Source organism: Manis pentadactyla, chromosome 18 (genome assembly GCF_030020395.1).
Source record: "Manis pentadactyla isolate mManPen7 chromosome 18, mManPen7.hap1, whole genome shotgun sequence".
NCBI lineage: Eukaryota > Metazoa > Chordata > Mammalia > Pholidota > Manidae > Manis > Manis pentadactyla.
In genome coordinates, this window is record NC_080036.1 from 26,974,015 (window position 1) to 27,001,664 (window position 27,650).

A 27,650-nucleotide genomic window follows, 5' to 3' on the forward strand; every position below is an offset into this window, starting at 1 on the left:
TCTTGAACTAAACTGAAAAGTACTGGAGGGCTTGGGCTTGTTTTGATTTTCCCTGAGCCTGGAACATAATGGGCACTCAAAAAATATAGTTTTAAGTGGGTTGTGTTGCCCTCCTAGGAAAGGCAATCTTACTGAATGATTAGTTTCTTAGTCACTTTTTTTTTTGACAGTTTAAACAAAACATCTTGCCATCCATCCCAGCCATGTATGCCAGTGGGTGGGGATCACCTGGCACCTGGGCAAGCCAGGCTGCCTGGCACGTGCCCAGGCCCTCATATTGGGTGGGTAGAGGATGGAGGGAGACTTCTGTCCGTGGGGCTGGCTGGCCATAAACCGTTAGCACTCAGTTCTCACTCTGTGGTGTTTGGCCTTGGTTGTGTGCCGGGCCCGAGTCGGGTGTGGCCCAGCTGAGGTTTGGAGGGATCTGGGGGTCTGCTGAGGTTCCAGAAGGGGTGAAGCCAGGCCTCTGACACCAGGTCCAAGTCCACAGCCTGGAATAACAGTGACTCCTCCCAGGAAACGTTGGTTTTGCTACAGGGCCCAGTCTTGCCACTAATTAATTGTCCAAAAGGTCCAGCATGTAATTCTTAACAAATTGGGAGAGCCCTTTAGATGTGCTCTAAGTGTATGTACATTTTCAAAATTTACTAAGAAAGCCAAACATTTAGAAATTTCAGGGAACACTTAAATTGTAAATTTTATCCTGTAGGAATCTAATCTTCCTAATAATCTTTCAGAGGAAAAAATGCTGAAGAAATGTGTTCCTCTTTGAAAGAGTCCATGATTGGGCCCCAGGACATTTCATTTCCGTGACTCTTTCCCACCGTAGGGCCAAACCATAGAGCAAGCCCAGTCCTCCTCTGCCGTGACTGAGAGCCGTGCTGGATGAAAGCGTGTGCAATGCAATCTCTATATTCTCACCCTCTCAAGACGGGTCTTTTCCTAATAGAAATAATTACCCTTCTGCATATATACACTAGCTTTTTAGTGAACGCACTGGAGAGCCATTGATTTGCCCAAATGCTAAATGGGTTAACGACTGTCTTCCTTGTTAAGCAACAGATATACCTCATAAAGGGACAGGTCCAGCCAAAGGGAGCAGCAAGTGCCAACATCAGTGTAAAGATGAGGTCCCCACCGTGTTAGGTTGGGGCCCCCCACTGTTTGTCTGACCACCCACCACTCACCACAGAGCCCATCCTGAGACCTTCTTCCCAGTAGGGAAGGTTTTGTAATATTCACTGAGGCTCAGACCCAATCTTGAGTTGGTCCAGCTGCCCCTGAAAAAGAAAATAAAGACATTCATCTTTCTGCCGTCACTCAAATCAGCAGTACAATCTCATCCTCTGGAAGATTCTGGAGGCTGAAGGGTCCTGTCATGACTCCCCCACACATGCTTTTCCAGGGCCTTTCTCCTGGTGGCCTCTGGGCCAGGAAGCAGGCTCTGCTCTGGTGGTTTAGTGTCTGCTTTTAAATGTTTTTTTTAAATCTTTCCTTTTTTTTTCCAGCTTTATAAAGATGGAGTTGACAAATAAAATGACAAGCTATTTCAAGAGTGTAACATGATGATTTGGTTGATCATCTGTTTTTATTCTCTCTGCTCTCGCATCTCATTCTAGGCAAGCACTTTTTGGAGACCATGTGAAGAAACCGCGGAGCCTGGAGGACACGGACCTGAGCCGCCTCTGCACAGCCACGTCCCTGATGCAGATCGACGATAACGTGATGAGGTGTGCGCACGCGCAGGGCCGGGGGCCAGCGGGGCCGCAGGCCAGGGCTGCTTGGCACCAGGGTTTCCCTCTGCCCACTTTAGAGTTAAAGGCTTTTCTTTGTTTCAGTGAATGTCCAGTGTTAAAAAGTTGAAGATGTCACAGGAAAACCCAATAGAAAGAGGATCTGAGCACTCATGCCGAAATCCTGCACAGCGTCACTGAGGCTGAGCTGGGCAGCTGGGGTGTGCGCGCTCCTCCCCCTCCCTGCCATGCCTCTGCTCTGGGGCCAGGGTGCCACGTAATCTGCTCTTACAGGGGAGGGAAAGGATAAGGAAACACCTGTCTGTGTCTCTATCAAAAACAAAAAATAGGAAACAGACCAAGAAGTCTGTGTTGCAAGAAAGCAAAGCCTCTTTGGGTCACAAAGACTTTCCTCTGAGCATAATTCGCAAACCCACCCACTTCACTCATATGCCCTTTACCTGCCTGGAAGCTCCAGGCCCCTCCAGGCACCTGAGGCTGAGACCCTGACAGTGTCCTCTTTCCTGGTAGCTTCTGATGGAGGTTAGCCTTCGCTGGAAGAGGGAAAGCTGATCTCTGACCTCATAGTTCTTCCAAAAAGCATGATCCTTTGTATTTAATGATCATTTGATACCTCTAAGCAAGGTCCTAAAGTAAGCTGGTGTTCCTGCAGTCGATAGCAGAAATTGACCCAAGGGTATGGGATCTTCAGTAGCTTTCTTACATCAAGCAAGCTTGAAAAATGCCTATTAACAATTACTCTAAGGAAATAGAAAGTAGGAAATTGCTGGTGTGTTTAGAAAGTGAGAATGAATTTTCCCCATCATCACTTATGATGGGGTTTGCATGTTTATTGTAGTGTCTAGTGGAAAAAAACAAACTTACTTACATTTCCCATTCACCTTCTGAATTTTTGTAAGCTCAAAAGAGAATGCTCTTCCACTTTCCTAAAGCACTGCCTTTTCGGTAGTGTGGTTATAGCTGTAGTTTGCAAGGTTCTCCCCAGATTAGGCAGCCTCTTCATAAACCTGTCACCAGTGATATGGGACGACTGGAGTGCCTCCCAGCCCACCTAGGCTGCAAAGGGACTGATTTCATGAAGATAGATATTCTGGAGATGATTTCTATGGTTGACCTCCCCCTATCAAGTGGACCGGAATAGTCCAGCCTCAGCTCTCTGGGTGCTTCCCAGGCAGAGATGGACCCACAGCTCAGGGGAGGAGGGTGCTCTTGAAAACCCCAGGCAGAAGAGAAAAACCCACTGTTCAGAAACCAGAGGCCCTAATCTATGTCAGAAAGAAATGAGGTTTTCAGACATCCTCTGGCCTGGGCCTCACTCAGCCTGCCGGTCCCAGAGCCCCCGGCTGAGCCACGCCAGGCCTCTAGAGCACAGAGCAGAGCAAGCTGCAGGACGTGCACACGGAGCCCTGAAGGTTTGTTGAATGTCAGCCTGTCCCTGCCTGCCGCTCCGTGGGCAGACAGAATCGGTGACTTTGAATCCCTGTCTCCTTTCTATTACCCAGTGCACATTTCATTCCAGTTTACAGTAGTCTGGTTACTCCGCCAAGAATTCTGTTGAAAAAAAGTTGTAGTGAATGCCTTTCCATTTCAGTTTCTTAGTGTCTACAGTGACATCTGGTTTCGCACTGCCTTGAGAATGTAGCTTCTGCTAATAATTACTATTGATAACACTTCTTGGGTAATTACTCAAATTGGGCCCCTCACCACACTAGATGTCATAGATCTTGAACGTCATGAATCTCACAGTGCCCTTAGGGAAGGTCCTGTCCTTAGCTTCGACAAGAAGCTCCAGAAAAGTAAGCCCTTTCCCTGTGGACACACAGCCAGTAACACCCCGAACTCTGGTGCCTGTGTATATTCTACCGATAGGACGAGTGAGTGTGGCAACCGGAGCAGTAGTAAAAGCAGCCCAGCATGCCGATCTTACGACAAGTATTGTTTTGTCCTTTTCCTGCATGTGTGTGCTCCAGGAAGTTTCATGGCTATAACTCCCTGAAGGAATATTACGAGGAAGAGAGCTGCATGAGGTACCTGCACAGGGTGAGTGACCGCACCAACTCAGTGTCACTGCACCCGCCTTCACACACGGGGTGACCAGCATTCCTCCTAAACTTCCCTGGCGGACGCTCAGCTGGAAGCTGAACCGCTCGAATCGCTCTAGTTGTTGACTTGGGTTTTGTTATTGAACCAAACTCTGTTCCCTCTGTGACCTTTGCATATGAATCCCAGAGCTGCCCCTTAGCACACAGGGCAGGAACGCCTGCCCCCGTGTCTATGCGAAAGCCCTTAAAATTGCTGCAACACCCATTTTTTTCTTAGTCTCAGACAGTATAACCCTGCCTGGCTCCTGCCACGGCTCCTCATGGACATCACATAGATGTCTGACAATCCTGGGCCCTTTTATGGCCATTGTGTATTTTGTTAGTGTGGCACTTGGGACCAGACTCAACATTCCTGTCGTGATCTGGCAAGCACAGAGTAAGAGAGGTGTATTTCTGTACCAGAATGATGGGGAACGTGTCTGTTGACAAGGTACACTGGTTTATATTAACGCAGTTTTAGCAGCTCCAATAAACTATATTAAATTGAGTCTGTGACCAAGTATAACAATCATGTTTTTGGCCTAAACCACCACCAAACTAGTCTCTCTCATTATTTATGTCTTCACACAATTGCCCTTTGTACTCAAACGCAGGACCTCCCGTTATCCCTGTCCTTGCTCTCTCTTCAATGCCCACCCCTGGGCTTGGCCCGCCACCCCCTCAGCGGAGCAGATCACTGACGTGTAGTTCTGCCCTCTGTCACATGGGCCACACCTCCTAGTTCAGCAGCATCGCCCGGGCTTTCGGCGTCTTCATGTAAGCCATTACAGAATCGCTGAGCTGTAGTGTGGGAGCCCTCCAGCGAGCACAGCCCGTCACTCCACCGCCTGGCCTGGGCTGTTCGGTAATGTCTGAGTGTCCCCACCAGCACCGTCACCACTAAACCGGAAAAGGAGGCAATTGGCCGTTTGCTAAAACAGATGTTGAATTCAACGCTGCTAAGAGCTTTCTGATATCCTCCAGCCTGTTTTGAACCTTCAGATGCCTCTAGAAAGTCTCCTTTTTCTGGAGTGGAGTACCCTCCGTGTTTCCTCCCCGCAATATAAATTGAATGCATATGTACATAACTCTTTGTAAAGTCATTCTTCTGGAAGGTGTGGCCATCACATTGGAAACATTGTGAGGAACATCAGAAACTTTATTGGTGAGCCCCGTGGCCCTGTCTCCATCAGAGCACGTGGGTCACCGAGGCTGCCTGAGCCTTGTTCCTGCACCACCCCTGCCAGGGCAGGCATCACGGTGGCAGGGACAAGTCATACCACTGCCAGGGGCTATACGGCATTCTTAATCCACCTGTTCAGCAGACTGAGCAGTGGACCCTCTTCCCTTTGCTTCAAAGACATGTCTGGTGGTGAATTTGAGCTTTCGGTCAATGGAGTCTGAAAAAGGGAATCAATAATTTAATTCTGCGCTATTTTCTTGTTGCAGATTTACGTGCCTCTCATGCTGGTTAATGCAGCTGATGACCCGTTGGTGCACGAAAGTCTTCTAACCATTCCAAAGTCTCTTTCAGGTAAGTGTTTCTTCCTGTCACTCCCTCACCCACTCAGCATGTTGCCTCAGTAAACTCTGAAACCTTCCTCCTGCTGTCATCTCCCGGGAACCAGCCTCTACGGGAAAGGACATCTCATGGCCGTGCCCTTGTTAGCCTAGCCTGGTCATCCAGGGGCTATGGGGGCCTGGGCAGAGCCTTCTGTGGTGGTGCAAGAGACAGCACCATTGTTTATATCCATAGCCAAGAGGGGTTGGGGGGAGTGTCCTGGTGTTCTACAAGATTCCTGTCTTAGGGTCATGGTTCCATTTAGTCTGAGTTTGACTTAAAGAGACATTCTGACTTAAAAGCTGCCCTGAAAAGCAAAGCAGAAAAGCCAGTTCTGCTATCTCTTGTAACAGACAACTTCTCCATCTGCTCTGAGGATAAAAATATAAGACTGAAAAAACAAAGAACATTGCTCATGGGAATGCTGTGCTTCAGGCCGGCGCAGGCCCACGTCCATGCGCGACAGGGGCCTTAGGAGGAACTAGGAGGGCGGCAGAGCAGCCTCTGGGAATTCCACAGTGACTTGGCCTTGCCGTTCAGATCCCTAGGACCCGGTCTCCCACCCTCCTCCATCCTCTGTGATTTTGTTTCCTCTTGGAAATACTCATGTATGAACCCAAGGGAAGAGGGATACTTCTGGCTGTCTCATCAGGCCAAGCTAGCAGAGTAAATAACATAGCAGGCAGAGGGCCCAGCCCACGCCTGCCAGGGCTCAGGTGCCCTGCTCAGAGTGGATCCCGCAAGTGCTGCGTCACATAATGTGATGAATGCTGCCAACCGTAGGCTCCAGGCACAACAGGAGCCCCTCAGCCACATACGCAGCCATGAGAAGGCGGCAGCCCCCGGTTCCTTCTGCCCGTCCAAAGTAGCAGCCATGGCTCCAATGCTGCCCCGCAGGAATTAGGAAATATCGAGTGAAAAGGAAGGCTAGAGGGGGTCCGAGAGGAAGTAGGGCCAGAGGTGTGCATGCCAGGATCCTGCAGAGGCCTGGAGCAGCCAGCAAGGGCCCTGTCAGTTACTCCCCCAGGAAAACAGATCTTCCTGGGGGACCCGGGGGACCTGGCTGCCCACTTCAGTCATGGCCTGACCAGCTCACGTGGGACCAACCCAATCGTGGACACATAGGCCAGCTTCAGGCCATTGACATATGCCACTGAACATCTTTTAACACAACTTACAGCTTCAAGTTTTGTTTTAGTCTTAAAAGATAAATATCTGTAATGAAAAATCACTGACTCCACTGAGTTCACCTTATTCTCCAGTAAATAACATTATAAATGCTCGGAATCCCTACTCAAAGCCAGGCCCCTACCAGTAGCACTGGCATCACCTGTTAGAAATGCAGACTCTCAGCTCCTCCCCCAGGCCCATTAAGGCAGAATCTGCGTTGTAAGGCGACCCCAGTGATTTGGACGCACACTCAAGTTTGCGCCAGTTGCCTGGGGAGCTGTAGTGCCCCGTTCTCCCTCTCACACCTGCCCTCCCGCCAGCTGAGGCTCTTAGTGAATCGCTCTGGGTGCTGATCTGTAAAAACCTCAGGCAATTCTAATACTCAGCCAAGCTTGAGAACTACTCACAGCTCCGATGATGTATTAAGCTGGTGCCATTCTGCTCCTTAGCGGAGCTGCTGCTTCAAAGCCTGCTCGCTGGCACTGCCTTGCCTGGCCCACATCTCCCTCCCACTTTGGTGAACAGGGCAGAGTGAATAGAGGTTGCATGCCCACTTGGGTGACCTTCTGCTGTGCGGAAGGCGTGGGCCACCCTGGCCGGCTCGCTTTTGCACGTCCGGTCGCGGAGTGAGCCAGAGCACAGTGACTCACTCAGCCGCCTGTCCCCTGCAGAGAAGCGGGAGAATGTCATGTTCGTGCTGCCTCTGCATGGGGGCCACCTGGGCTTCTTTGAGGGCTCCGTGCTGTTCCCCGAGCCCCTGACGTGGATGGATAAGCTGGTGGTGGAGTACGCCAATGCCATCTGCCAGTGGGAACGGAACAAGTTGCAGTGCTCCGACACGGAGCAGGTGGAGGCTGACGTGGAGTGAGGCCTTCCGGACTCCGGCACGCCCCGGCGGCCTCCTCTGGAACCCACGTCCCTCGCCGACTGTTTCAGGTCTCCCATCTCCCTCAGTGGCCTGGATCTGACCTCACACCATGAGCGGGGACCACCCACCAGGTGCACCTGTCTTGGAGTAGGCGGCGGTCCCTGGGAGCTCCAGAGTATTTTTGTGCTTATTTACTGGTTTTCTTCCTTGCATTGTTAGCCACGGTGACAGGCGACAGGATTCTCACCCGCCTGTTCTGTCTCAGCATCTGATTGCTTTTAAGCCAATTACATCTAGTTTCCCCATTACAAATGTGTCCTAACAGCAGTTTTTGTGAGTCAAAGGCTCTTCCCCGAGAAGAGTGAAGGATGTGTGTTATTTTGCAATGGTTGTATGTGTCCTTACGCAGACCCTGGCCGAGTCCTAAGCCAATGCTGAAGATTCAGCTTGGGAGCCTGAGGACCTGGGCCTCCCGGGCCGGAGGATGTGGCCTCTTACACAGCAAAGAAAATTCCCTTGAGTCACAAGCCACGTTTCTCCCGCACTGTCTTCTAAGACAGTTCCCTAAATTTTGCTGATAATGAGAGTTACCAGGGGCTCTTGTTAGAAATTCAGCCTCCCAGGTCCCTCCCCTGGAGAGGCTGATTCAGTGGGTCTGGGAAGGGGCCTGGGGATTTTAGTTTTTGACAAGAGCCCCAGGTAGCTCTCATCACCAGGCAGATTGGGGAAATGCTGTTCTGCAGGGCCTTCAAACTAGAAACATCTCGGTAGCTCATTTTATTGATATTCCTACCTGGGGCTGGCTCCTAGCTCCCAGGGGCCTCCAAAGCAGCCAGTCCTGTCCTGTGCAGCTGCCCTCATGTGTGATGGGTGTGATGTGTCCGGAAGGACCTGGGCATGCCTGGCTGTTGCTCACTGCTTATGTGACCCTGGAAAAGTCCCTTTGAACCTCAGTTTCTTCACCTGTAAAATGGGGCACTTGGACCAGGTAGACTGCTAAGATCACTAAGATCACCTTCGAACGTCCAATGACAAACGCGGTTTACTGCAGTTTGGGAGAACGTCCCCCCAGGGGAGCCTGGGGGCTAGGGCTCTCATCGCCACAGGCAGATGTCATCATTCGCCTTTCTTTTTCCTGTCCCTCGTTTCATATAAAAAGGGTTTTTTTTTAAGCACATGATTGTAATTTTATTTTACTTTTTTAACCCAAGTCTCTCTAATTCTGACTTTTGATACCAAACAATTCAAGAGTCGGATCTGAGTTTGGAGAAAGATCTTTCCAACTGAAGGTCGTGTTATTTCGACACCAGATTTTTAATTTAAGCGCCTACATTTGTAGTCTGTTGGGTAGATCTTTTCGATGTGTGTCTTCTCAAATGAAAATGTCACTCTCAGTTTCAAGTACTCCTATTCTCCGGTCCTGTGGTACTTGAACATCTAAGAACCCTGCACTTTGAAAAATCAGCAGTTGCTATCTGGAACTAAACAGAACAAGTGACATTATCTGGATATTTTTTTAAACATTTTCCTGCTTCATCTCCATTGCTCCAGGACAGACAAGAATATCAGTGGTGGGTCCGTGTGGATGTTGAAGGGGTGAAGGGAGGCACCTGAGGGCCTGGACTCTGACCCTCGTGGCCATGGGTAGTTTGGCATTGGTCCAAGAAGCCATGACAATAATCTGTAACCCGAAGAAGTTGTTTTCTGACAACCACCAGATCATCTTAACTAGTAACATCAAAAACAGCCATTATCTCAAAAGATTCAGATTTCTGTGGTCTCAACTTTGCTGTTATAATTTCTCACACCAAATTCATCATTGTGACATTTCCTGCACGTTGTTATTTTTCTATTGTTTCTTTTCCGTGTTCTTTTAGCCCAGACTGGCACTTTATCATCTACCCCTCAATTTGGAAGCTGGTCCCTCTCCTCTGGTACTTTCCCTTCCACCCAACAACCACAGCTCGTAATCTAGAAGATTCATAGTCAGTTCCTACCACTACCCTCATTTCTCAAGACTGTGTGAATTAAGGAACACGAAGCAATAACTTAATGGGATCAAATCACCATCCCAGGAAGGAAAGGTTCTTTTTCATTCACCTTTGGTCTCATAGCTTGAACTATTCTGACAAAGTTGTGGCCAGGTACCAGCTCTATTCTGGAGAAAACACAGTCTTCTTGTCACACACGTGGGTGCAGATGGAGGGAGACCAGAAGGCCCTGGAGCCTGGCCAACGCAGCCGCTCTGGTGGCCCCCTGGACGTGAGGCAGGGCTTGTGGCATTGCCTTGGTAGCCCCACAACCGGAATTTACCCTACAGGACTGTGGGGCTGTGTCCCAGCCAAAATCCTTTCAGTGTGCAACTCTGAGTGGCACTTAGCATTCCATTTTGGCTCCCATGAAATCAACCAATGCCCTGTTTTCAGCTTCAGGCTTTTCAGTCACGGAAATGAGAATGTGACTGTGCCTGTCTTACAGGAAAAGTCTTGTTTGACCCTGAATGAGAGCACAGAGGCATTGAATCTTTAGAGAAGCAAACCTGCCTCATAGACAGGGAAGTGGCGTTATGTATGTGGGTCAGCTTTTTCCTTCTTCCAGGTTTCCTTGCTTTTCTTCCTAAAGTCATTCCTTTCCAGTGATAATGTGAGTGTTCACTTTCTTGCTGTTAAGGTCCACTTGGGCTACACAAGGCTGAATTTTCAAAGAGCATTTGAGTATTATATTTAAAGTCAGATTAAGGGTATATGTTGCACAGACCTAGACAATTCTATTGCACAAATGACACATTGAAATCCAAGGAGGGCAGGCACCCACGTCTCTCCCAGTTGTGCTGCAAGCCTCCTAAACAGTTTGAAGACACTGTTGAGTAACTGAACCTGTCAAATCAGGATTATCGGAAAATGGTATCGTGTCTCCTTGGTTCATTTATGTTAGAAGGCAGTTTCACAGGCTTGCAGAAAACCTCTTGCCTTCCCTGCTATGAATTTGCACCAATGATTCCAGAAGCGAATGAAGCAATTGTCGCTATATTCTTTAAATCTCTCTACCACATGTTACACTCACTGGGAACGCAACGACATACCGTAAGAGTGGAAATACCCTGAAAGGGGAGAGATCCTTTCTTAACAAGGTGTGGTGGACCCAGGGTCCAGGAGCGCTGGGTTTTCGTCCTAAGTCTCTCTGTTCGTGTCATATTGTGAGCAGTCACGTCACCTGTCTGCGCCCCAGCTGCCTCATCTCTGACCATCTCTAAGACCACTTCATCCATTTATGCCCCACTTGCCTGAATGTTCCCACTGGCGTTCCCACCCGTGCAGCTGGAAACAGGTACGTCAAGGCCCAGGCTCATCTCGAGGGGCCTTGGAGAGGGAGCTTCTGCAGGATAGGATGGATGCCTTTGCTGGTGAGGACCCAGGCTATCGCCCAAAGCCCTATGTCTAGAACTGGCTTCTCTTCAGTCTCCATTGTCATCTCAGTGTCCTTGGTGTTCTGAGGGTGGTCGTGTGAGCGGAACAGATGCTGACCCTTGGAACAAGGTGATTGTCCCCTTCCTTCTGTGTGATTCAGGCAGAGCATTGAGACTTCCCAAGGCAGAAGGCCTTCCTGCTCAGGCTTTCATTCTGAAACTACAGTCTGCGTTAAGGCTGCACTTTCCGGAGAGCTGAGCTTATATGCCTGGCATCTGAATGAGCGCTCTCATTGTGACTGTGTGACTTGACATCCATTTTGCCAGCTCCAGGGAAACAGTACGTGTGTTCTTGTTTGTGTTTGCCAGGCAAGCAGATGTCTGAGATGTGAGAGGCGTTTCTTTTCCTATGGCATTGATTCTGACTTAGAGCTAAAGTAAAGGTCACTGAAACATCCCACAGAGTTTGAAGAACCCAGGTCTTTGTCCTTTAGGCAGGACAGGAGAGTTACTGACAAGCATTTTACTGCAGCATCTGCTCACATATCATCTGGAATTTTCTTTGCCCAGAAAGCCTTAACTTGCCTCTAGTATATCCTCTGGTTATTATAACAATATTGTCACATTGGAATTCAGAATTTTCTGCTGTGGAAGTTTGAAGCCAGGCCACAGCTGACCCAGAGGATTTCTTCCTGTGGCCTGAACGCTCCAGTTATGTTAGGCCCCCCTGCCCTTCAACAATGCGAGTGATTCAGCGCAGGCCAGATGTCTCATCCTCTGATGCCTTCTTCCTTCTTGGCCTCACTTTTTTGTTCAGAGCCACTTTGGATTACTCGGATGCCTCAAAAGCTGTGAAAAGCAGCCCGCCCTTGGCATTTAGAGGCCAAGCAGTTGAGGGAGAGGTTTTCCTCTCCCTCTGTTATCTGAGTATCACGTCTTCCCCACTGCCCCCACCCCGACCCTGTTCAGACACTAGGATTGCTATCGCCAAATTACATTTGAAGCCAAGGGAAGAGGAACCGGCCCCCGCTGGCCGTGTGAGCTAGAATACTTCCTCCAGCCTGTGTCGCTGCCGCCACGGGCTGCAGATGCCGCCTCCCAGACGTCCTCCCGATGGGGCCCTTGGAGTCAGGCTGCAGAGTCCAGCCCATGAGCCATTCTCAGACTCCCAGACAGTAGGCAGCTGCCCCTTTGGGAAGAGTCAGCACCCCCATGTTTTCTGAACTGTTTTTCCTAGCATGTATCTGGGTAAAGCTTTTATATATCTCAAAGGAATAAGCTGAAGTTAATTTCTAACCGATGAATTAAGTCCTTTAATTCAACTTCCTTCAATTAGTAATAAAGTCCATAACCTACCATTTCCCCCCTCCTGGTCCCCATTAACCAAGGAATCTACTGTCGCCATGAGCTGGGGACGGTCTGCTCCTGGTACCTGGAGGAACACCCTTCATCTCAGTGGGCATTCTCTTCCCAGACCCCCACTTGAGCAGCCCCGTCAGTCACCTGGAGTGGTAACTGCTGACGCCGTCCTTCCCCGAGCCAGCCGCTTTCCTCCCGGGCTGCCCGCGTGGGGTGGACCAAGTTCCCGGGAGTAGAAGTGGGATTTGGTTTGGTCTTCGTTTTGGCCTCTTTGTTTTCCTAAAGTGCAAGTCGACTCCGGTCACCTCCCCACACCGGTCCCAGATGACCTGGGTCCCTCCACTGCCTCAGGAAGACCTTCACTGTACCTGAGCTTCTGGCTTCGGCCACTGCAGCGGCCTTAGCGACACCAGGGGCGGGGGGAGGGGGTGGGGGCCCGTTCGCATCTCCCCTTTCCTGGGTAGACTCCATTCAGCCACGTTCTTCTGTTGGCAGATCTGCTTCCAGATTGATTTTTGAGAACCATCCCTTTCACATTCCAAAGTTTTGTTTATTTCGTCTTGTTTGGATTTTCTGACACTTCAAATGCTGCCCTGAAAATAATGTATTTTTGAGTTTGTGTTCTGAAAACCTCTGTGCTGCTGGATTTTAGGGGTGGTGGTGGTAAATACTGGGTCCTCCAGCACTGAGGTGTTTAAGATTTGCAACTAGCAATGCAACTTTTTCTAAATATGAGGATATTTACCTTTATTAAGAAATTATACTGAACCATGGTGTCCTTGACCATTTTGTGTTCCCATGTTACTTTTGGTTTTCTTCTGATTCTGTGTGGTGGTAAAGATCATTACAAACAAAAACTGTAATTTTGTTATCTTTGATTCAAGGGGATTTCTTTACTTAAAAAAATAAAAGACTAAAAATGTGGTGTGGCTGTGTGTCCTTTGTATACTGGGGGTTTCTTCCTCTGCCTTCACCAAACAGGAGCTTGAAAGAAATGGGCAAAACACCAATTTCTTATCACCATGGGTATGTAACCCAGCCCGGCAAACACATACCAAAGAAATGACCAGCCCACAGGTGTCTTTACAAGCCCATCCTCTCCAGGCAAAAAGCCAATGCCCTGAGATAAGAAAGATGCCAATATTTTCATCACCGGCTCTGTAAAGTGAACCCTTAGACAAAATGGAAAGTGTGGTTGTAGCGTTTCTAATAGTGTCCTTCGAAACGGCTGGTGAACATCACCTAAGGTAGTGTGATACTGGGTTAGCTGAGTAGTGGTGCTGTTTTCTTCTCCTCTGCGTCTGTCTGAATCCAAGCATTGGCCCGGCCTGGAGAGTGGTACCTGTCTGTGCGCCCAAACCCCTACAGTCATGCACTCAGAGTTTTCTTACCTTCTCAGCCATACAAAACCATTGACAGGCTAGGGGGGTGGGCACTGTTGGCACTGGAGGACGTGAATGACCAGGACCCAAGAATGCCCAATATCAACTTGCAAAGTGCGTCCCTCCCTGGTAAGCAAGGTTCCTCCAACCTCCTATGCTCCACAGATACCAGACTGTTTTGATCCAAGAAAATCTGCTTGCGAAGACTACTGCCTGTTAAAAGTAGCAGCCGGAAGGGATCTCAGGTCCGGGGAGTCAGGTCGATGCCAGCAGCTTGCCAGCTGCGCCTCTCCGGAGGCGACCCTGTAGACTGGTTCTCGGCGATGGTTTTCTACCAATCACTTGCTGTCCCACGGGTGCTAATGCATTTTTCATTCTGTGTTTCATTAACGGGCCCCTCAGCTCTAGCCCCGTAAGGAGGCTTTCCTGGGGTAAGGACCACACACCTAACTTCATGGCCTTCATACGAATGACAGCCTCTCTCATTTCTCCCGTGGGCTCCCCCGTAGAGGGGTTTATGTGGATGTGAGTGGTTGGGAAGATATTCCAGGCAACTTGGCCTTGAACTGCTGAATCTCCCCTAAAGATAGGTCAAGCCCCTCTCTCCTGTGGCTAGGTGCTCCCAGAACTTCCTCTGTTCGTGCTGTACCCCATCTGGAAGTACCCCGCATCTCTACTGCGGACTGGTTTTCTCTTAGTTATTTCCTCCTCTGATGATGGTTAAACTAACCTGGAATAAATGAAGTTCTAATTTTATTGTTCCTCTTCCCCCTCCTACACCTCTGCCTTCCCACCCCCAGAAATAAACCCCGGATGCCAAGCATGAGTCCCAGAGTCAAAGGGATTTGGAGCCACAGTGGCTAGGCTAGGGTGCCATCCTAACCACTTCCTAGCTGTGACCCAGGGCAGGATTTAACCTCAGGTTTTTGTTTTGTTGATTTTTTTACCTGCAAAATGGGGTTGATTACAGTAAGAATGCCTATCTCTGGGTATTGAGAGTGTCAACTAAACAATATTTTTCAGAATGCTGGTTTTATTTCGGGCAGTGGTTTTGACCTTGTCTCCTTGGTTCCCACTCATAAATCACCTCCTGGTTCAGTGTAGAGAAGAAAAGAGCATGTGGTGGTACAACTCCAAACAGGATGTCTTAACCGGGCGCGGGGGGAGAGCAGAGATGGGCCTGTTTTCAAAAACGTTCCTGGGCAGTGCCAGAGAAAGGCCAGCGGGGGGCGGTGCCAGCCCACAGTCAGAGCTGACTCACCGGGTCCCAGCCCAAGAGCTGCTTCCTCACACAGCCGCTGGGCTTTGTCGTCAGACCCAGACCCCAAGCTAAGGCCCTAGTCCCGCCGATCTCAAAGGGGACCCCAGCATCCCTTTGGGTTTGAGTAAAAGCCAAAGCTGCCCCCAGGAGCCTCGTGGTCAGCATCTACCTGCAGGTTTCTCCACATCCTGATCTCATTTATAAGTAAGAGCCCCCACAAATCAGAAGGTGGGTCTGGGCTGCATCTAGGAGGGCTCCTGGCAATTAGGGGCCCAGGGAAAGATAAGAGTCATCCAAGAGGGATCAGCCACTGTTTCTCTTAAATTTGGGGCACAGCTCTTTTGCACAGTAATTATCTTTTTTTTTTAACCTTTTTTTTAATGCAGTTATAATTTTTTTTTTTGGTATCATTAATCTACAGTTACATGAAGAATTGCACAGTAATTATCTTGAAATTTCTTTAAATGCTCATTCCTTTAATTTCTCTAACTCAGCCTCATCCCCACCCCCACTCTACCAACACCTCCACTGTAGGGGCACCAATGACCCCCATCTTGTCAAATACAAGTCTCCACTCTCTGATCACTTGATCCTTTAGCACCATTGGACAGTCACTCATGCCCTCATGCCTGAAACGCCTTCTAAGCTCCAGGTGTTCCGGGAGACCCCTGGGGGTGAGACTGCTGAGCCCCTTTCAGCCAGAGCACCTCCACTCTGTTTAGGTTTACATACTAGAGTTCCCTGTAAGATTTAATTGCAAAAAAGGAAGCCTCTACTTTTGAAGGGCCTGAAAGGTTTGGGGAAAATCCTCCCGGGTCAGCCTCCTACCCTTCCGCCCATAATACCTGGCTAGGATTCCTCCCCCAGCTCAGAAGTCCTATGTAAATATCATTTATGACATGGATTGTTGACAGTGAACATTACAAAGAAGGACATTACATGGATGGTGAGCATACAGTGCAAACCCTAGAAATGAAAGGACGTAAGACATAAATGTGTATAGATGTACATTCACAGAAACATGGCCATGCTGGAAAACAAGAAAGAGGACTCTCAGTGGATCAGAGAAATTCCCAAAGGAGTGAAAGCATGGGGACTGGATTGACCCACAGCCCAGCAAAGAGCTGAAGGTCCTGCCCCCAAAGGTGGGTGCAGCACCAAAGGGGCTTCAGGCCTACAAGGAATGGGGTGACCCCCATGGCAAGAACAGGGAAGTGTTGGAGTGACAACTGGGGTACCTCAGTGGGAGCGGCCAGGCCAGTCGGCCTTTACCCACAGACCAGACCATAGGAACAAGGGTCCGCCTCCAGGTGGGGAAGTGGTTAGAGAAGCTTGGGGGAAGTCTCTGTCAACGCCTGTGAGCCCCGGTGCCTGAAGACACCAGTCCTTCCCCAAGAGGGAATGGCATGCTCAGCAACAGAGGGCTCTAACAGGGAGGGAGCCTAAGCCACAAAAATGAGCACACACTCCAAAATCACCAGACACTTGAGGCAAGCCAGCTCCACCGAGGCAAAGTGTTTGCAATTGTCAGAATCCGCAGAGCTGAAAAGTACGAGTTCATCACTGTGAAGCCCCTCAGACTGAAGGCAAAGAAAGACTTTCACTGTTTAACGTGAGGACTGAGACAGGACTCAGAGGACATACTCTGTGAATCTAAGTGAGACCAGTTTCGAGCAAGGGGTCTGGAGGAGAGAGCTCTAGGTGCGGAGACCCCCAGACACAGGAGGGAGACCCGGACGCCGCCCTGGGAGGGGGTCCAGGCTCCTGACCATCAGTCACTGCACACACCAGGCTGCCCCTGACTGAGAGGACCAGGCCACCCCACAATGGAACCAGCCCGAGGCCCTTCCCACCTGGGAATTCCGTGTAGAAAGCGCCTCACCTGCCTACCGGCCGCCAAGATTGCTGTTTGCCAGGTCATTTGCACTTATGTCCCCCCCTACCCCAGTTTTATTCTTCTCTTGTATTTCTTTCTTGGCAGGGGAGAGGCTTTTTAACCAGCCGCCTTCCTCTTTTCACAGACCCTAAGTAGCAACACTGTTACAAAGCCCATCCTTGAGAGGCTTAGAGTCTGAAAGGCAACCCCACACAAGTCCCTGGCCCAAAGCCTCCCAGGCAGTAAGAATGTAACCGCCCCCAATTCTGCTTGTTCAAGGAGATTCCCCCAGCTTTCCTGCCCCCCGAACTTGCAAGAAGAGTGACACTTGAGCTCCTCCGAGCTTAGGGAGGTTCGGGAACCACGGTCACCTCACGCAGCCCTTCCCCGCCTTCTGGGTCGGGCTGAGGGGAGGCCCGAGGGTGCTAACTACGGGCTGGATGGCAGGGGATCGCCTCAGAAGGCCGTGTTCTCAGCCCGGGCCCGGGGGCCCAGGAGCTGCTCCGCAACGACCTTGCCGTCGTACTTGGGCAGTGTGCCCCCGAAGTTGGCGGGCAGGATGCCCTCATCGATCTCCTGGAAGAAGCCAGAGAGGTCATCTCCATGGACAAAGACCTGCAGGGAAGCGGAGGCCACCGGGCTGAGCTGGGGCCCTAAGGAGGCGGAAGGGAGCGGGCTGGCGGGACAGGAGGACGAAGGCATGGCGTGCCGTCTCGGGCTGGCGACGGCCTTCCCCACAGCCCTCCGCGCCGTGCTGTCTGTGGGGTCCACTCAGCCCGGGGCCGTGGTGCAGAGTCTCAGGAGGGCTCAGGGGGGGCGCCCTTGTCTCTCGACTCTCATCACTCTTGTCTGATGAACCCCTTCCTGCTACAGCCCTGAAACTCCTGCCTACTCACCGGACAACCAGGGGTCCCTTCCCTGTGCGGCCATGCACCCACCCTCTGGAGCAGCTTGCTCTTCAAGAAGGGCTTGACCACGTTGTAGGTTGTGGTGAAGTACCACGGCTGGTGGATGAAGTGGATGGCTTTGAACCGGGCTGGGAAGGAGTCCTGCAGTGACAGAGAGTGCCCCGCCCCAAGGTCCCGAAGGCCTCGGAGGCTCCGACTCACCACCCCACCCGCCCCTCCTCACAGCACAAGGACAGACGTGTCTCTTCACTGAGTTGCGCCCAAGGGCAGCTCCCTGGGGGGTTCTATCCCCAGGCCAGCGACTGGGGAGCCCTGGCTTCACGGCAGCTCCAAACTGCAGGGAGGAAGCCCCAGAGGCCATGTAGCCCAGCCCTCTCCCTGCTGACACAAAATCTTGCATAAATTTAGGTGGGGTAAGAAAATGAAATAGTGAGTTGTCAGGAGCACTAGTGACATCCCTTTCTCAGGATAAATTCCCATTCAAAGAGAGTCAGCATAACACATGAGAACAGAGAATGGGACTCCAGGTCAGAGGTATGGGTTCAAGTCCAGATTCTGCCACTTTAGTGTGTGGTGACCTTGAGAAGTCACTAGAATCTCTGAGCCTCGGTTTGTAACACGAAGCAGGGAACGCTCTTGAGGATAAATGAATTGGTTAATGAACGTGAATACTTGGCACGCTGACCATCAATCACCATGCGATTGTTTGTGGGTGTCAGTGCTCATTAAGGCCCTAGGTTCCTGCCAGTACCACTAAACCCAGCCTGCCAGTCTGTGAGAGGGTGGTGCTGAGGCCTCACCTGGAGCATGTCCACCATCTTCCTGAGGTCAGAAGGCCGAAGTCCTGCCGCCTGCTGCATGGTAAAGCCCTTGAAGTTCTCAATAATGCAGAAGCCATTGATTTGAGTTTCCTCATTCTCCAGTAGCTTCTCCAGGATGAAACAATAGGCCTGCAAGATCTTGGACAGAGTGTAAACCCAACCCACAAAGATAAGTGAGGCTCAAGGTCCTGAGGGGACAAACAGTACATCCTTTGCCCGAGGTAATTTCTCCCAGGCGCTGAGCCGGGTCATTCCGCCTCTGTGAATGTATCTCAGGAAAATAACCTGGAGTATCATATCCATGGTTAGATGCCAGAGTGTTTATCCCTGTGCCCTCATAATAGTAGAAACCTTGGAACAACAATAAAACGTCCAACAGGGACTATTGAAATGATGGTACATGTACGCCATAGAATATTCTGAAGCAGTTAAAAACTATGTATAACATTAATTGTACAGGAAAATGTTCACTCATGGTATATTATTGTAGAGTGTAATCCCATTTTTATAATAGAAACGTGTATATGTGAGTATTTGTATGTTTCTAGAAAAAATAAAAGAATGTCAATTGTGGAAATCTCTGGGTGGTAAAATTGTGGATGATTTTAAATTTATGATGTGATTTCTAATGAGCAGATATCACTTATGTACTAAGAAATATGTAATAAAAATATTCTGTCTCTTCCTGAATAGGTATAATATATATTATATCCAAATATGTGTATGTGCACTTAGAAATATGTGTGTATACACACACACACACACACACACAAATGCAAAGAATCCAGGCTGCTTGATACCCTGGGACCCGTGCCTTCCAGTCTCTCCCGGCCCACAAGCCACTAATCTTGGTTCTCTCTGTTCCTCTCAGTTTTCAGCATTTGGCTGGACTGACCCCGGCCTGTGGCCCACAGCTGTCACTCCCTCTTGGCAGGGACACCAGCAGGGAGCCACGTACTGGCCAGCAGGCCCTGCCTGCTAAGCTGCTGGGTCTTCAGCTGCCCTGGCGCATCCTAGGAATTCTCCCTCTGCCTGCAAAGGGCTTGTTGGCACCGGCTTCCCTACTTCCTGGGGTGCCGGGAATGTGGGCCCAATAGAGGCCAGATTTAGGGGAGGGAACCCAGGCCAGGGGACTGGAGGGAGCCGGGTGAGCCCCCACTGACCTCATCAAAGGTGACTTCTTCACAGTCCCAGTTCTCAGTGTTGAAGAGCATGACCACCCGGCCATGCTTGTCGCGATGGGAGAGGACGCCAGGGTAGCCAGCCTCGATGGTGCAGCGGACGGCCTCCAGGGACAGGCCGTCGAAGAGCTCGGGGTACTGCAGCCGGAAGTGCACGTAGCCTGGAGCGGGGAGGGCAGAGGAGCCTCTCAGGGCGCTAGGCCGTCCTGGGGGAGCCTACAGAAGGAGTCCAGAGACTGGGCTCCTGCCTGGCTCCTCCACATTTGCCTTGTGTGTGACCCAACTGGACATTCCTCCTTTCCGAACCCCAAGTTTCCTCTCAAAGAAAAATGGGCTGATAATGTTGGCCTATCTCACCAAATTGTTGCGGTAATCAAACCAGACTGGGTATGAGCATCCTTTGTAAACTGTACAAACATGGGGCGCAGCCGTAAGCCTGAGGACGGTGACCACTTATTCTCTCTTTCCCCTGGGCAGGGGCACAGGGCTTTCGCTTGGGCACAGGGCAGCTCCGTGGGGGCAGGGAGAAGACCCCAAACTGCGGCCAAAACCCAGCCGATCAGAGGGGCCCTTCCTGAGACCAGCAGCGTTTCTCCCACCCTCCAAGCCCCTCTAACCGCCCGGAGCCGGTGCCCGCCGCCAAACCCTGGAGGGGCCCGCCCAGAGGCGGCGTCTGGGGAGGACCCGCCAAGGGACTGCCCCCGACCTCCCTGCTGTGCCCACAATGCCCTAGGGACGCTCCCACCACCTACCCTTTGGCCTTGCTTCACCCTCTGCCCTAGGGCTCTCTGCACCCCCCAACTCCCCGATTTCTCATTTCCTTCGAGGTTTTCTCCAAACCTCCCTTTTGCACTGGAGCCTTCCTGGCTACTTTACCTAAAACGTCAACCCCTCAATCCTTTATATTCACTCCCTTAATTTTTCTCATTACCCCTGCTTACTAAGAGTCTATAGATTTCCATTTTATTTATCTGGTTTATTATTTCCACCATTAGCACAGAAGGTCCACAAGAGCTGCCAGTTCTTGTCTGCTTTGTTCTCCGCTGCATCCTGTGGCCTAAAACAGTAGTTGGCACAGCAGGCAGTGAGTTAACATTTGGGGAAGGAAGGAAGAAAACGAGACTCCTGAGCCTGCAGATGGCCCATGCAGATACCCCTTCCCTGGACCAGCGCCACGACTTGATTTCCGTAGGAAACTTGTCTTCTTCCAGCCAGCAGGCCGTGGGCAGTTCTGTCCTGGGGCTCCCTTCCCAGGATGGGCACCACCTTCGATTCCACTCCACATGAGGTTTAGGTACCTACAGGCAGTCAGGCACATACCCACCTTCCCTGCAGCCGCCAGAGCCAAAGTCTAGGCTCTCGGGAGATGGGAGACTCCCTCCTGCCTTGGGCACCCAATGCAGGTGACTCAGTTCTATTAACTGGGTCCCAGCACCGGGAGAGAGGTAAGAGGAGCCAAATCTCCAGGTATCTGGTCCTCCCAGACTCGTTCATTCATTCATTGTCAGAACTGAAAGGGGTCTTCGGGGCTATTTGGTTCACATCCATTTTACAGGTAAGATAGGAGGCTCAGAAAGAGTGACTTGTGCGGGGCAGGGAATGGAGGGATGTGGAGGGGTCGGTCTTCTCAGCGCCCAGGGAGGGTCAACACCATGCTCCCCACCTGACCTCCGCTCGCAGCCTCCCAAGGGCTGACCTCTCCCGCGCCAGCCTCACCTCTCAGCAGCTCGTAGGCGCGTCCCACGTGGAACTTCCGCGCGCGGATGAAGCGCAGGAAGAAGGCGCTGTCCCTTCCGCGCACCTTCTCGGCCACCGCCCGGGCCAGCTCCTGCCCGGAGGCCGCCTGGGCCTGCACCAGCTCCCGCAGCTCCCGCACCACCTCCTCCCGGGTCTCCTCCCTCTCGTGCAGCTCGTCCTTGGCCTGGAACGCCGGTGGGGTGGGGCCCCAAGTCACAGGCGGGCGGTGGGGCCCGTGGGACTCACGTGTGAGTCGCTCACCAGTGCCAGACCGGCAGAGGCCCTGGCGGAGGGGCTGCAGCTGGGGCCCTGGGTCTCTGCCTACGTCTGCCCTGGCCGCAGCTCAGCCTGCCAGTCAGCGTTTGGAGAAAAGTAGGTGAAACTGCCCATCCGGGGTTCGTTTGCAAGAGACAGCAAAGGCCTCTAATCCTAAGAGGCTGCGCTTACTGGAGCCCTTACGTAGCACCCCCGCTAAGTCTAAATACAGCATGTTTTTAAATCTTCGGTAAGGTTGGTGATCTTATCCCCATTTCTCAGAATGAGCAGACTGAGGCTCATAGAGGTAAAGATATTCTTGCCCAAGGTCACCCAGATGGAAAGAGATGGATCTGGGTGTCCTACTCAGGCTGGACTTTGAATTACTTGGCTCGGCTCCCTCCCAAACTAATTCCGGTCTTTTCAAAGACAAAGATACCCGGCAGATGGCAGCCTGGCCCCTGCCTCAGAGCCTCACATCCCTCCCTCGGCAGGGCCTGGAGAACTCACATGGCTGCTCTCCCCTTGGACAGCATGGGCGGGGAGGGAAGGCGGGGAGGGAAGGCGGGGAGCCAGGTCTGGGAGAGCTCGGAGCACCTTTTCCTTGAGATGCCCAGGGACGCAGAGATGGAAGCCGGGAACCCAAGCTCAGCTCAGCCCCAGGACCGCTCTGCCCACCCCGATGGAGGACAGTCAATCTCCGAGCTGGCCCAACAGCCTTCTTTCAGAGGTAAGGAAGGCAAGGCCAGGTGAAGCGATGTGCTCAAGGTCGCACGGCAAGTTGCAGGTAGGTCTGATTCTAGAACTGAGGCTTCTTGCCTTTTCAGTGGAGGCAGCAGTTGGACACCTGTTGCCTAGGGCCACCTGCAACCCAGTGTTCCTCCTATCTGAGTCCAGGATGATCCCTGGTGCGGAGGCTCTAGGGCCTGGCACTGGTTGGAGGGAACTCTGTTGATGCTGTGGTCTTGGATTAGGCTGGCCTGGGTGTCTGGTCAGCCCAGGTGCTGACCTCCAGAATGACCCCTAGCACAGGCCAGTCCATTAGGTCCAGGATGACCAAGGTGGAGGGGAGGATGCTATCAACATCCACCCTTGTTGCCTCCCTCTCTTGCCCCTCCCCATGCCCCAGGCCACCTCACCTTCTGCCAGGTGTGGCGGGGCAGCTGGCTGCACTGGCCGAAGACAGGCCCGTGGTCCTTGGTTGTAAGGCGCCCCAGCTGGGCTCGGAGCTCCTGTTCCTCTTCCGGGACCACTCGAAATGTGCCCTCCTGGGCAGAGAAGAGTAAGGAGAAGCAGGAAGTCAAACGGGCCTGCTCACACTCTGAACTAGTGTATTTTGCCAAGGTCACAGTTAAGCCTCCTCCTTTTGGGTGGGTCCGAGGACACAGAAAGGTTGTAGGGGTGAGTGCCCATACCCTTGGGAGAAAGAGGGAAGGAAGGAGGGGAGGTGGCGGAGGGGAGCTTCAGGACACAGGTGTGCTCACCCCCTCCGACATGCTGCCTCTGGAAGACTCGAAGTCCACAGAAAAAGAAGGGCTCTTCTTCCTCCACCCTGGCCTCTCCAGGCAGCTTCCTCCCTAGGAGAGGAAGTCAGGGCTGCAGCAGGTTCGAGAAACCATTCTGTTATTGTCTCAGAACAGTGGCTCTCAAACTTGCAAATGCATCAAAATCACCTGGGGAATTTGTTAGACGTGCAGGTGCCTGAGCCCTGCCTCCTGTGGTTTGACTCAGGAGTCTGACCTGGGGCCCAGGAATCTGCCCTTTAGGGCAGGTGCCTTTGGGTGGCTCTGAAGATGGTTCTTGGGCTCCACTTTGAGAAACACCCCCTTTGAGAAGGAGTACACACAAAAATGCCTCAAACCTCAGTTATTAAGGTGAGCTGGACCAGCTGGGAAAATGTTAGGGTTGGCCTCCATTCTCAGTTCCACGATCACTGCAGGAGAAGACAAGACCTCCTCCCATCTGCGGCCCTCCTTCTCCAGCGGGACCGAGTGGGACCTCAGAAATGTCCTAGCCTGGTGGATGGCCCCTTTTCCGGTGCATTCACTCCCAGGAGGGCTGATGACAAGTTAGTTGCATAAGCATAATACTGAGTGTGGGTTCTATGCTAGGTGATGAAATGAGTATTTTCAAATCCACTGTCTCAGAGCCAGGGCTGGCGATTCTTATTTACATTTTACATGGCAGGAAACAGGCCCAGGAGAATCAGTGACTTATCCAAAGTCACACAGCCAGTAACAGCCAAGGGTCAGGATTTTAAGCCCAAGCCATGCCTTGCTGCCAGCACTGGGAGGCAGCCTGTTGTGGCAAAAGTCAGAACTGGCTTCAGATTCTGTCTCTTCTACTTGCAGGCTATGAGATTTAGCATGAGTCTTAGTGGGCCCCTGTGAAAGGGAGATGGAAGGGTTAGGCAGATTTGATGAAATCAATAAAGCTGGGCTTGGCCACCAAAACAAATCTTGTCTGTTGCCCACGTGATAACCAGCTTCCCCGCTGAGTACATTTGGAGACAGCTCTCCTGTTCTTGATTTTCTCCTCCTCTGCCTAAACATCCCTGGTGCCTTCAAGGACCCATCATCCCCTGCTCCTGCCTCTGACCAGATTCCCCTTGGCCAGTTCTGTCCCCTGTTCACTGTTGATAAATGGCAGAAGTGGGCTTGAACTTATGTCTTCCGGACACCTTTGTGTCTGGTTTGAGTACTGCTTTGAGGCCTAGGGCCAAGACATCTCCAGGCAAGCTCCCTAGGAGAGCTGATGTCCCAGAAAACCCTTTACAGTCAGAGAGACCTGGGTCTGAATCAGACTTTGTCATTGACCACCTGTGTGGCCTTAGGCTAGTTATTTAACCTTTCTGAGCAGCAGTTTCCTCATCTGCAAATTAGGGATAATAAAATAGGGACAACCAAATAGAGTTGTCATGAAGATCCTATAATTTCCGTAAGGCACCTAGCACAGGGTTTTGCTCTGAAATATGGTTCCGAATATGAACCTTCCTTAGTGCCGTACTATTCATTACCTCCACTTGCACAGAGACACTTGGAGAATCCCAGGGAATTTCTGAGGATCTCGCATTTCTTGCGTCTCTCACTGCACAGACCCAGCCAGGGCAGGGAACGGTTCTGGGGGCTATCATCTACCAGCAGGAACCATTCTAAGCCATCTCTCTGGCCGGTAGACTTCCAAGCATGCAGACACAGAGACAGACAGACTGAAATGCTTCTCTGCTCTCACTTGGGTTTTTCTGGAGCAGGAATGGAGAGGCTGACGGAACTGCCCCAAGAGGCTCAGACAGGAGATAGTGGCTGGACACCCCCAGCCGGATAAGCGGATCGTCAGGGCAAGGTGCTAGATCTTAGAAACAGTGGGTTAAAGCCAGTGCAGCGACTCTTTTAAACATGCCCAATCTATTAACTTAGATTTTTAAAAATACTGATTTCTGAGCTGTATACAGTAAAAAATCACCCACCCTTCACCCCATATCCAGGCAGTTACATGCTACCTGGTATTGCCAGATGAATACAGAAATGCCCAATTATGTGTGAATTTCAGATGAACAACAAATTCTTTTTTTAGCGTGTGTCCCAAATATCGCAATACTTATATACTAAAAAAGTGTTTGTTGTTCATTTGAAATTCACATTTAACTGGGTGTTTACTTGCTAAATCTGACACCAGTTTGGTCTGGCTCAACCTGGAGAATAGCCAGCTGGTTTCAATTTTAGGGTTACCCTGGGATGTGGTCTCCCCACCCCCAACTCCTCACCCCAGTTCTGGGCTCCCTGGCCCAGCCAGGCTCCTACTACTGACTTACCTGCCAGGCGGGCAGCTCCTTCTTGGGGCTACCTGGTACCTGCGTCCTCGGACGCCGGGAGGTTGCCTCCACTGGGGGTGTAGCCCCGTCAGCAGGCTGGGATTAGTGTGTCACAAGGAACTTCTCAATGCCCACAGTTTCCCATTAAATTGGGCTTACAGGGAAGCACAGATTGGGACAAATGAAACACCAGGCGGGGGAGAGGATCAGCTTGGGCCTGGCTGGAGCCACCTCAAAGCCCTCCTTTGTGTGCGTCTATATTCCCCTGTTCCTGCTCAGCCGTGTGGAAGCCAGCAGGGAGGGTGGGATCTGGGCCAGCCCTGTTCCCTCTTCCCAGCCCTCTCTCTCACTGCAGGGGGATCTGAGAAAGGGGAAGACATGCAAGAGATGAAGGGAAATTTTAACTGTGACTGTGATGCAATGGCAGCTGTGGCGGGCCTGTCACCCGGCAATGCCTGGTGTGGTAGTTGTCACCTCCACAGGGAGTGGGTGTAGTTGGGAAATGTAGCTAGTTGAGGCAGAGTGGAGAGAGGACAAGACAGGCCTACCAGCCTTCTAGGCAGGATGGCGCAGCACAGGAGCCTGCTCGGAACCAGACTGCCCACCTTTAATTCCCAGCTCCAGCACCTCCTACCTGTGAGAAGTGACTACCTCTCAGTGACTCAGTTTCCTCCCCTGAGAAGTGGGGATACTTAGAGGACAGGCTCATGGCCTTAGTGAGGGTGAAATAGCAGTGTGTTTAGCATGGTGCTGACACTTAGTAACTGCAAATGCGCAGTTAATGTTGGCAGTTACTCCATATACACAATTAAGACGCATCTGGGTGGGGAGGACTCATATTATCCAGCAAGAAATCCCTCTGCAGCCCCTTCACAGGTAACATCACATCTCTGCTTTGGGATTCCACTGGGGACAGGAGCTGGGGAGGCAATCCCTTTAGAATATTCTCTCTCCAACATTCCAGGGGCAGGGAGCTCCCAGGTTCCTCTCCTGGACAATCCTCCTTGTTTCAAAACTCGCCCTTGGTCTGATCCCCACGCAGCCTTCTCTAATATCAGCCTCAGTCTTGGCCAAGCTTCTGTGCACAGAACATTCTCCAGAATCTGTCGCCAGAAATGCCTTTTGGTTTTCCCCAGAAATAGTTCTTGTTTTCCAGTCCATCCCTACTTGGATAGCTTTCGGATCTCTTCACCGTCTTTGCCTTCTCCAGACACCCTGAGGCTTGTGAGAATGTCTCTGAAGGGCAGTGCATGGGACCAGAACCTGACCCCTACCTGCCTCTCTGGACCCCTTCCTCTGGAGCAGGCTGCAATGCCTGGGGCTTGGATCTCAGGGGTGCAGCTGATTAACTGTCAGCCCTTTGCTTCCGGCAGCCGCTTCCCTGGGCTCTTGCTCTGGCTGCTCTCTGGCTGTTAGGCTGTTTCCCTCCCAAGTCCTCTCGGAGCTGGGGAACCCCTCATTTTAATATTCTGCTCCCTGGCGTTCTAGTCCTGTGTTGTCCAATAGAGAAGGCAATAGCTACACATAGCTTTTCAGAACGTGAAATGGGGTAACGCAACCAAAGAACTGAATTGTAAAGTTTATTCCATTTTAATGAACTTAAATGGAAATTTGAAAACTGATACTGAATTCAGTCATTGGAATCCTTAAGTATGTTTGGAACAACTTAGGTGCGTGATGCTAGTTTTTCAACCGTAAATTTTGTGATGAAGTATTTCTGATAAAAATTTGGAGGCCCCAGTGAGATGGGCTGCAAATATAAAATACCTACTGGATTTGAAGACTGAATACAAAGAGAATAATGTAAAATATCTCATTAACAATGTTTATATGGCTTAATGGTCTGTTTAATGAATCATTAATGTATCTTAATGATAATGTTTTGGATATATTGGGTTAAAAATATATTAGAGTCCATTTCACTTGTTTCTTTTTACCTTTTTTTTTTTTATGTGGTTGTTAGAAAATCTTTAATTTTCTACTTTATTGGGTCCCATTGTATTTCTGATGGACAACACTGGTCTCAGTCTTGGTGCTGCTCCAGAGGTGGCCTGCAGCTCAAGAGCGCCGGCGTCGTCTGGGAGCTTGTTAGAAGCGCAGTCTCAGCCCTTCCCCAGGCAGGCTAACTCAGAATTTATGTTTTCACAAGGATCCCAGGGGATTCCTGTGTACATAAAAGTTTGAAAAGCGCTGTCCTGGAGGGTCTCTGCTCCTCTCCC

The 27,650-nt window shown here is 51.0% G+C and overlaps 2 protein-coding genes across 2 annotated transcripts in view; one reads left to right on the forward strand and one right to left on the reverse strand.

Moving 5' to 3' along the window:
* The window catches only part of ABHD2 (abhydrolase domain containing 2, acylglycerol lipase), a 91,843-nt gene extending 78,719 nt beyond the window's left edge, over positions 1-13,124 (forward strand). The window contains exons 8-11 of the mRNA XM_036932034.2: positions 1,620-1,730; positions 3,725-3,794; positions 5,285-5,369; positions 7,238-13,124. Of these exons, the coding sequence (XP_036787929.1) occupies positions 1,620-1,730; positions 3,725-3,794; positions 5,285-5,369; positions 7,238-7,434 (463 nt within the window). The 3' untranslated portion in view covers positions 7,435-13,124. The remainder of the gene's footprint in view (positions 1-1,619; positions 1,731-3,724; positions 3,795-5,284; positions 5,370-7,237) is intronic.
* A 4,050-nt stretch (positions 13,125-17,174) lies between these two features.
* Positions 17,175-25,589, reverse strand: RLBP1 (retinaldehyde binding protein 1). The gene is made up of 8 exons (XM_036932008.2): positions 25,432-25,589; positions 23,105-23,197; positions 22,760-22,888; positions 21,345-21,549; positions 19,611-19,789; positions 18,427-18,585; positions 17,657-17,767; positions 17,175-17,333 (listed from the first exon to the last, which is right to left on the reverse strand). Exons 2-8 carry the CDS (start codon positions 23,114-23,116, stop codon positions 17,175-17,177), a joined length of 954 nt encoding a protein of 317 aa, XP_036787903.2. The 5' UTR covers positions 23,117-23,197; positions 25,432-25,589.
* Positions 25,590-27,650: the final 2,061 nt, after the last annotated feature.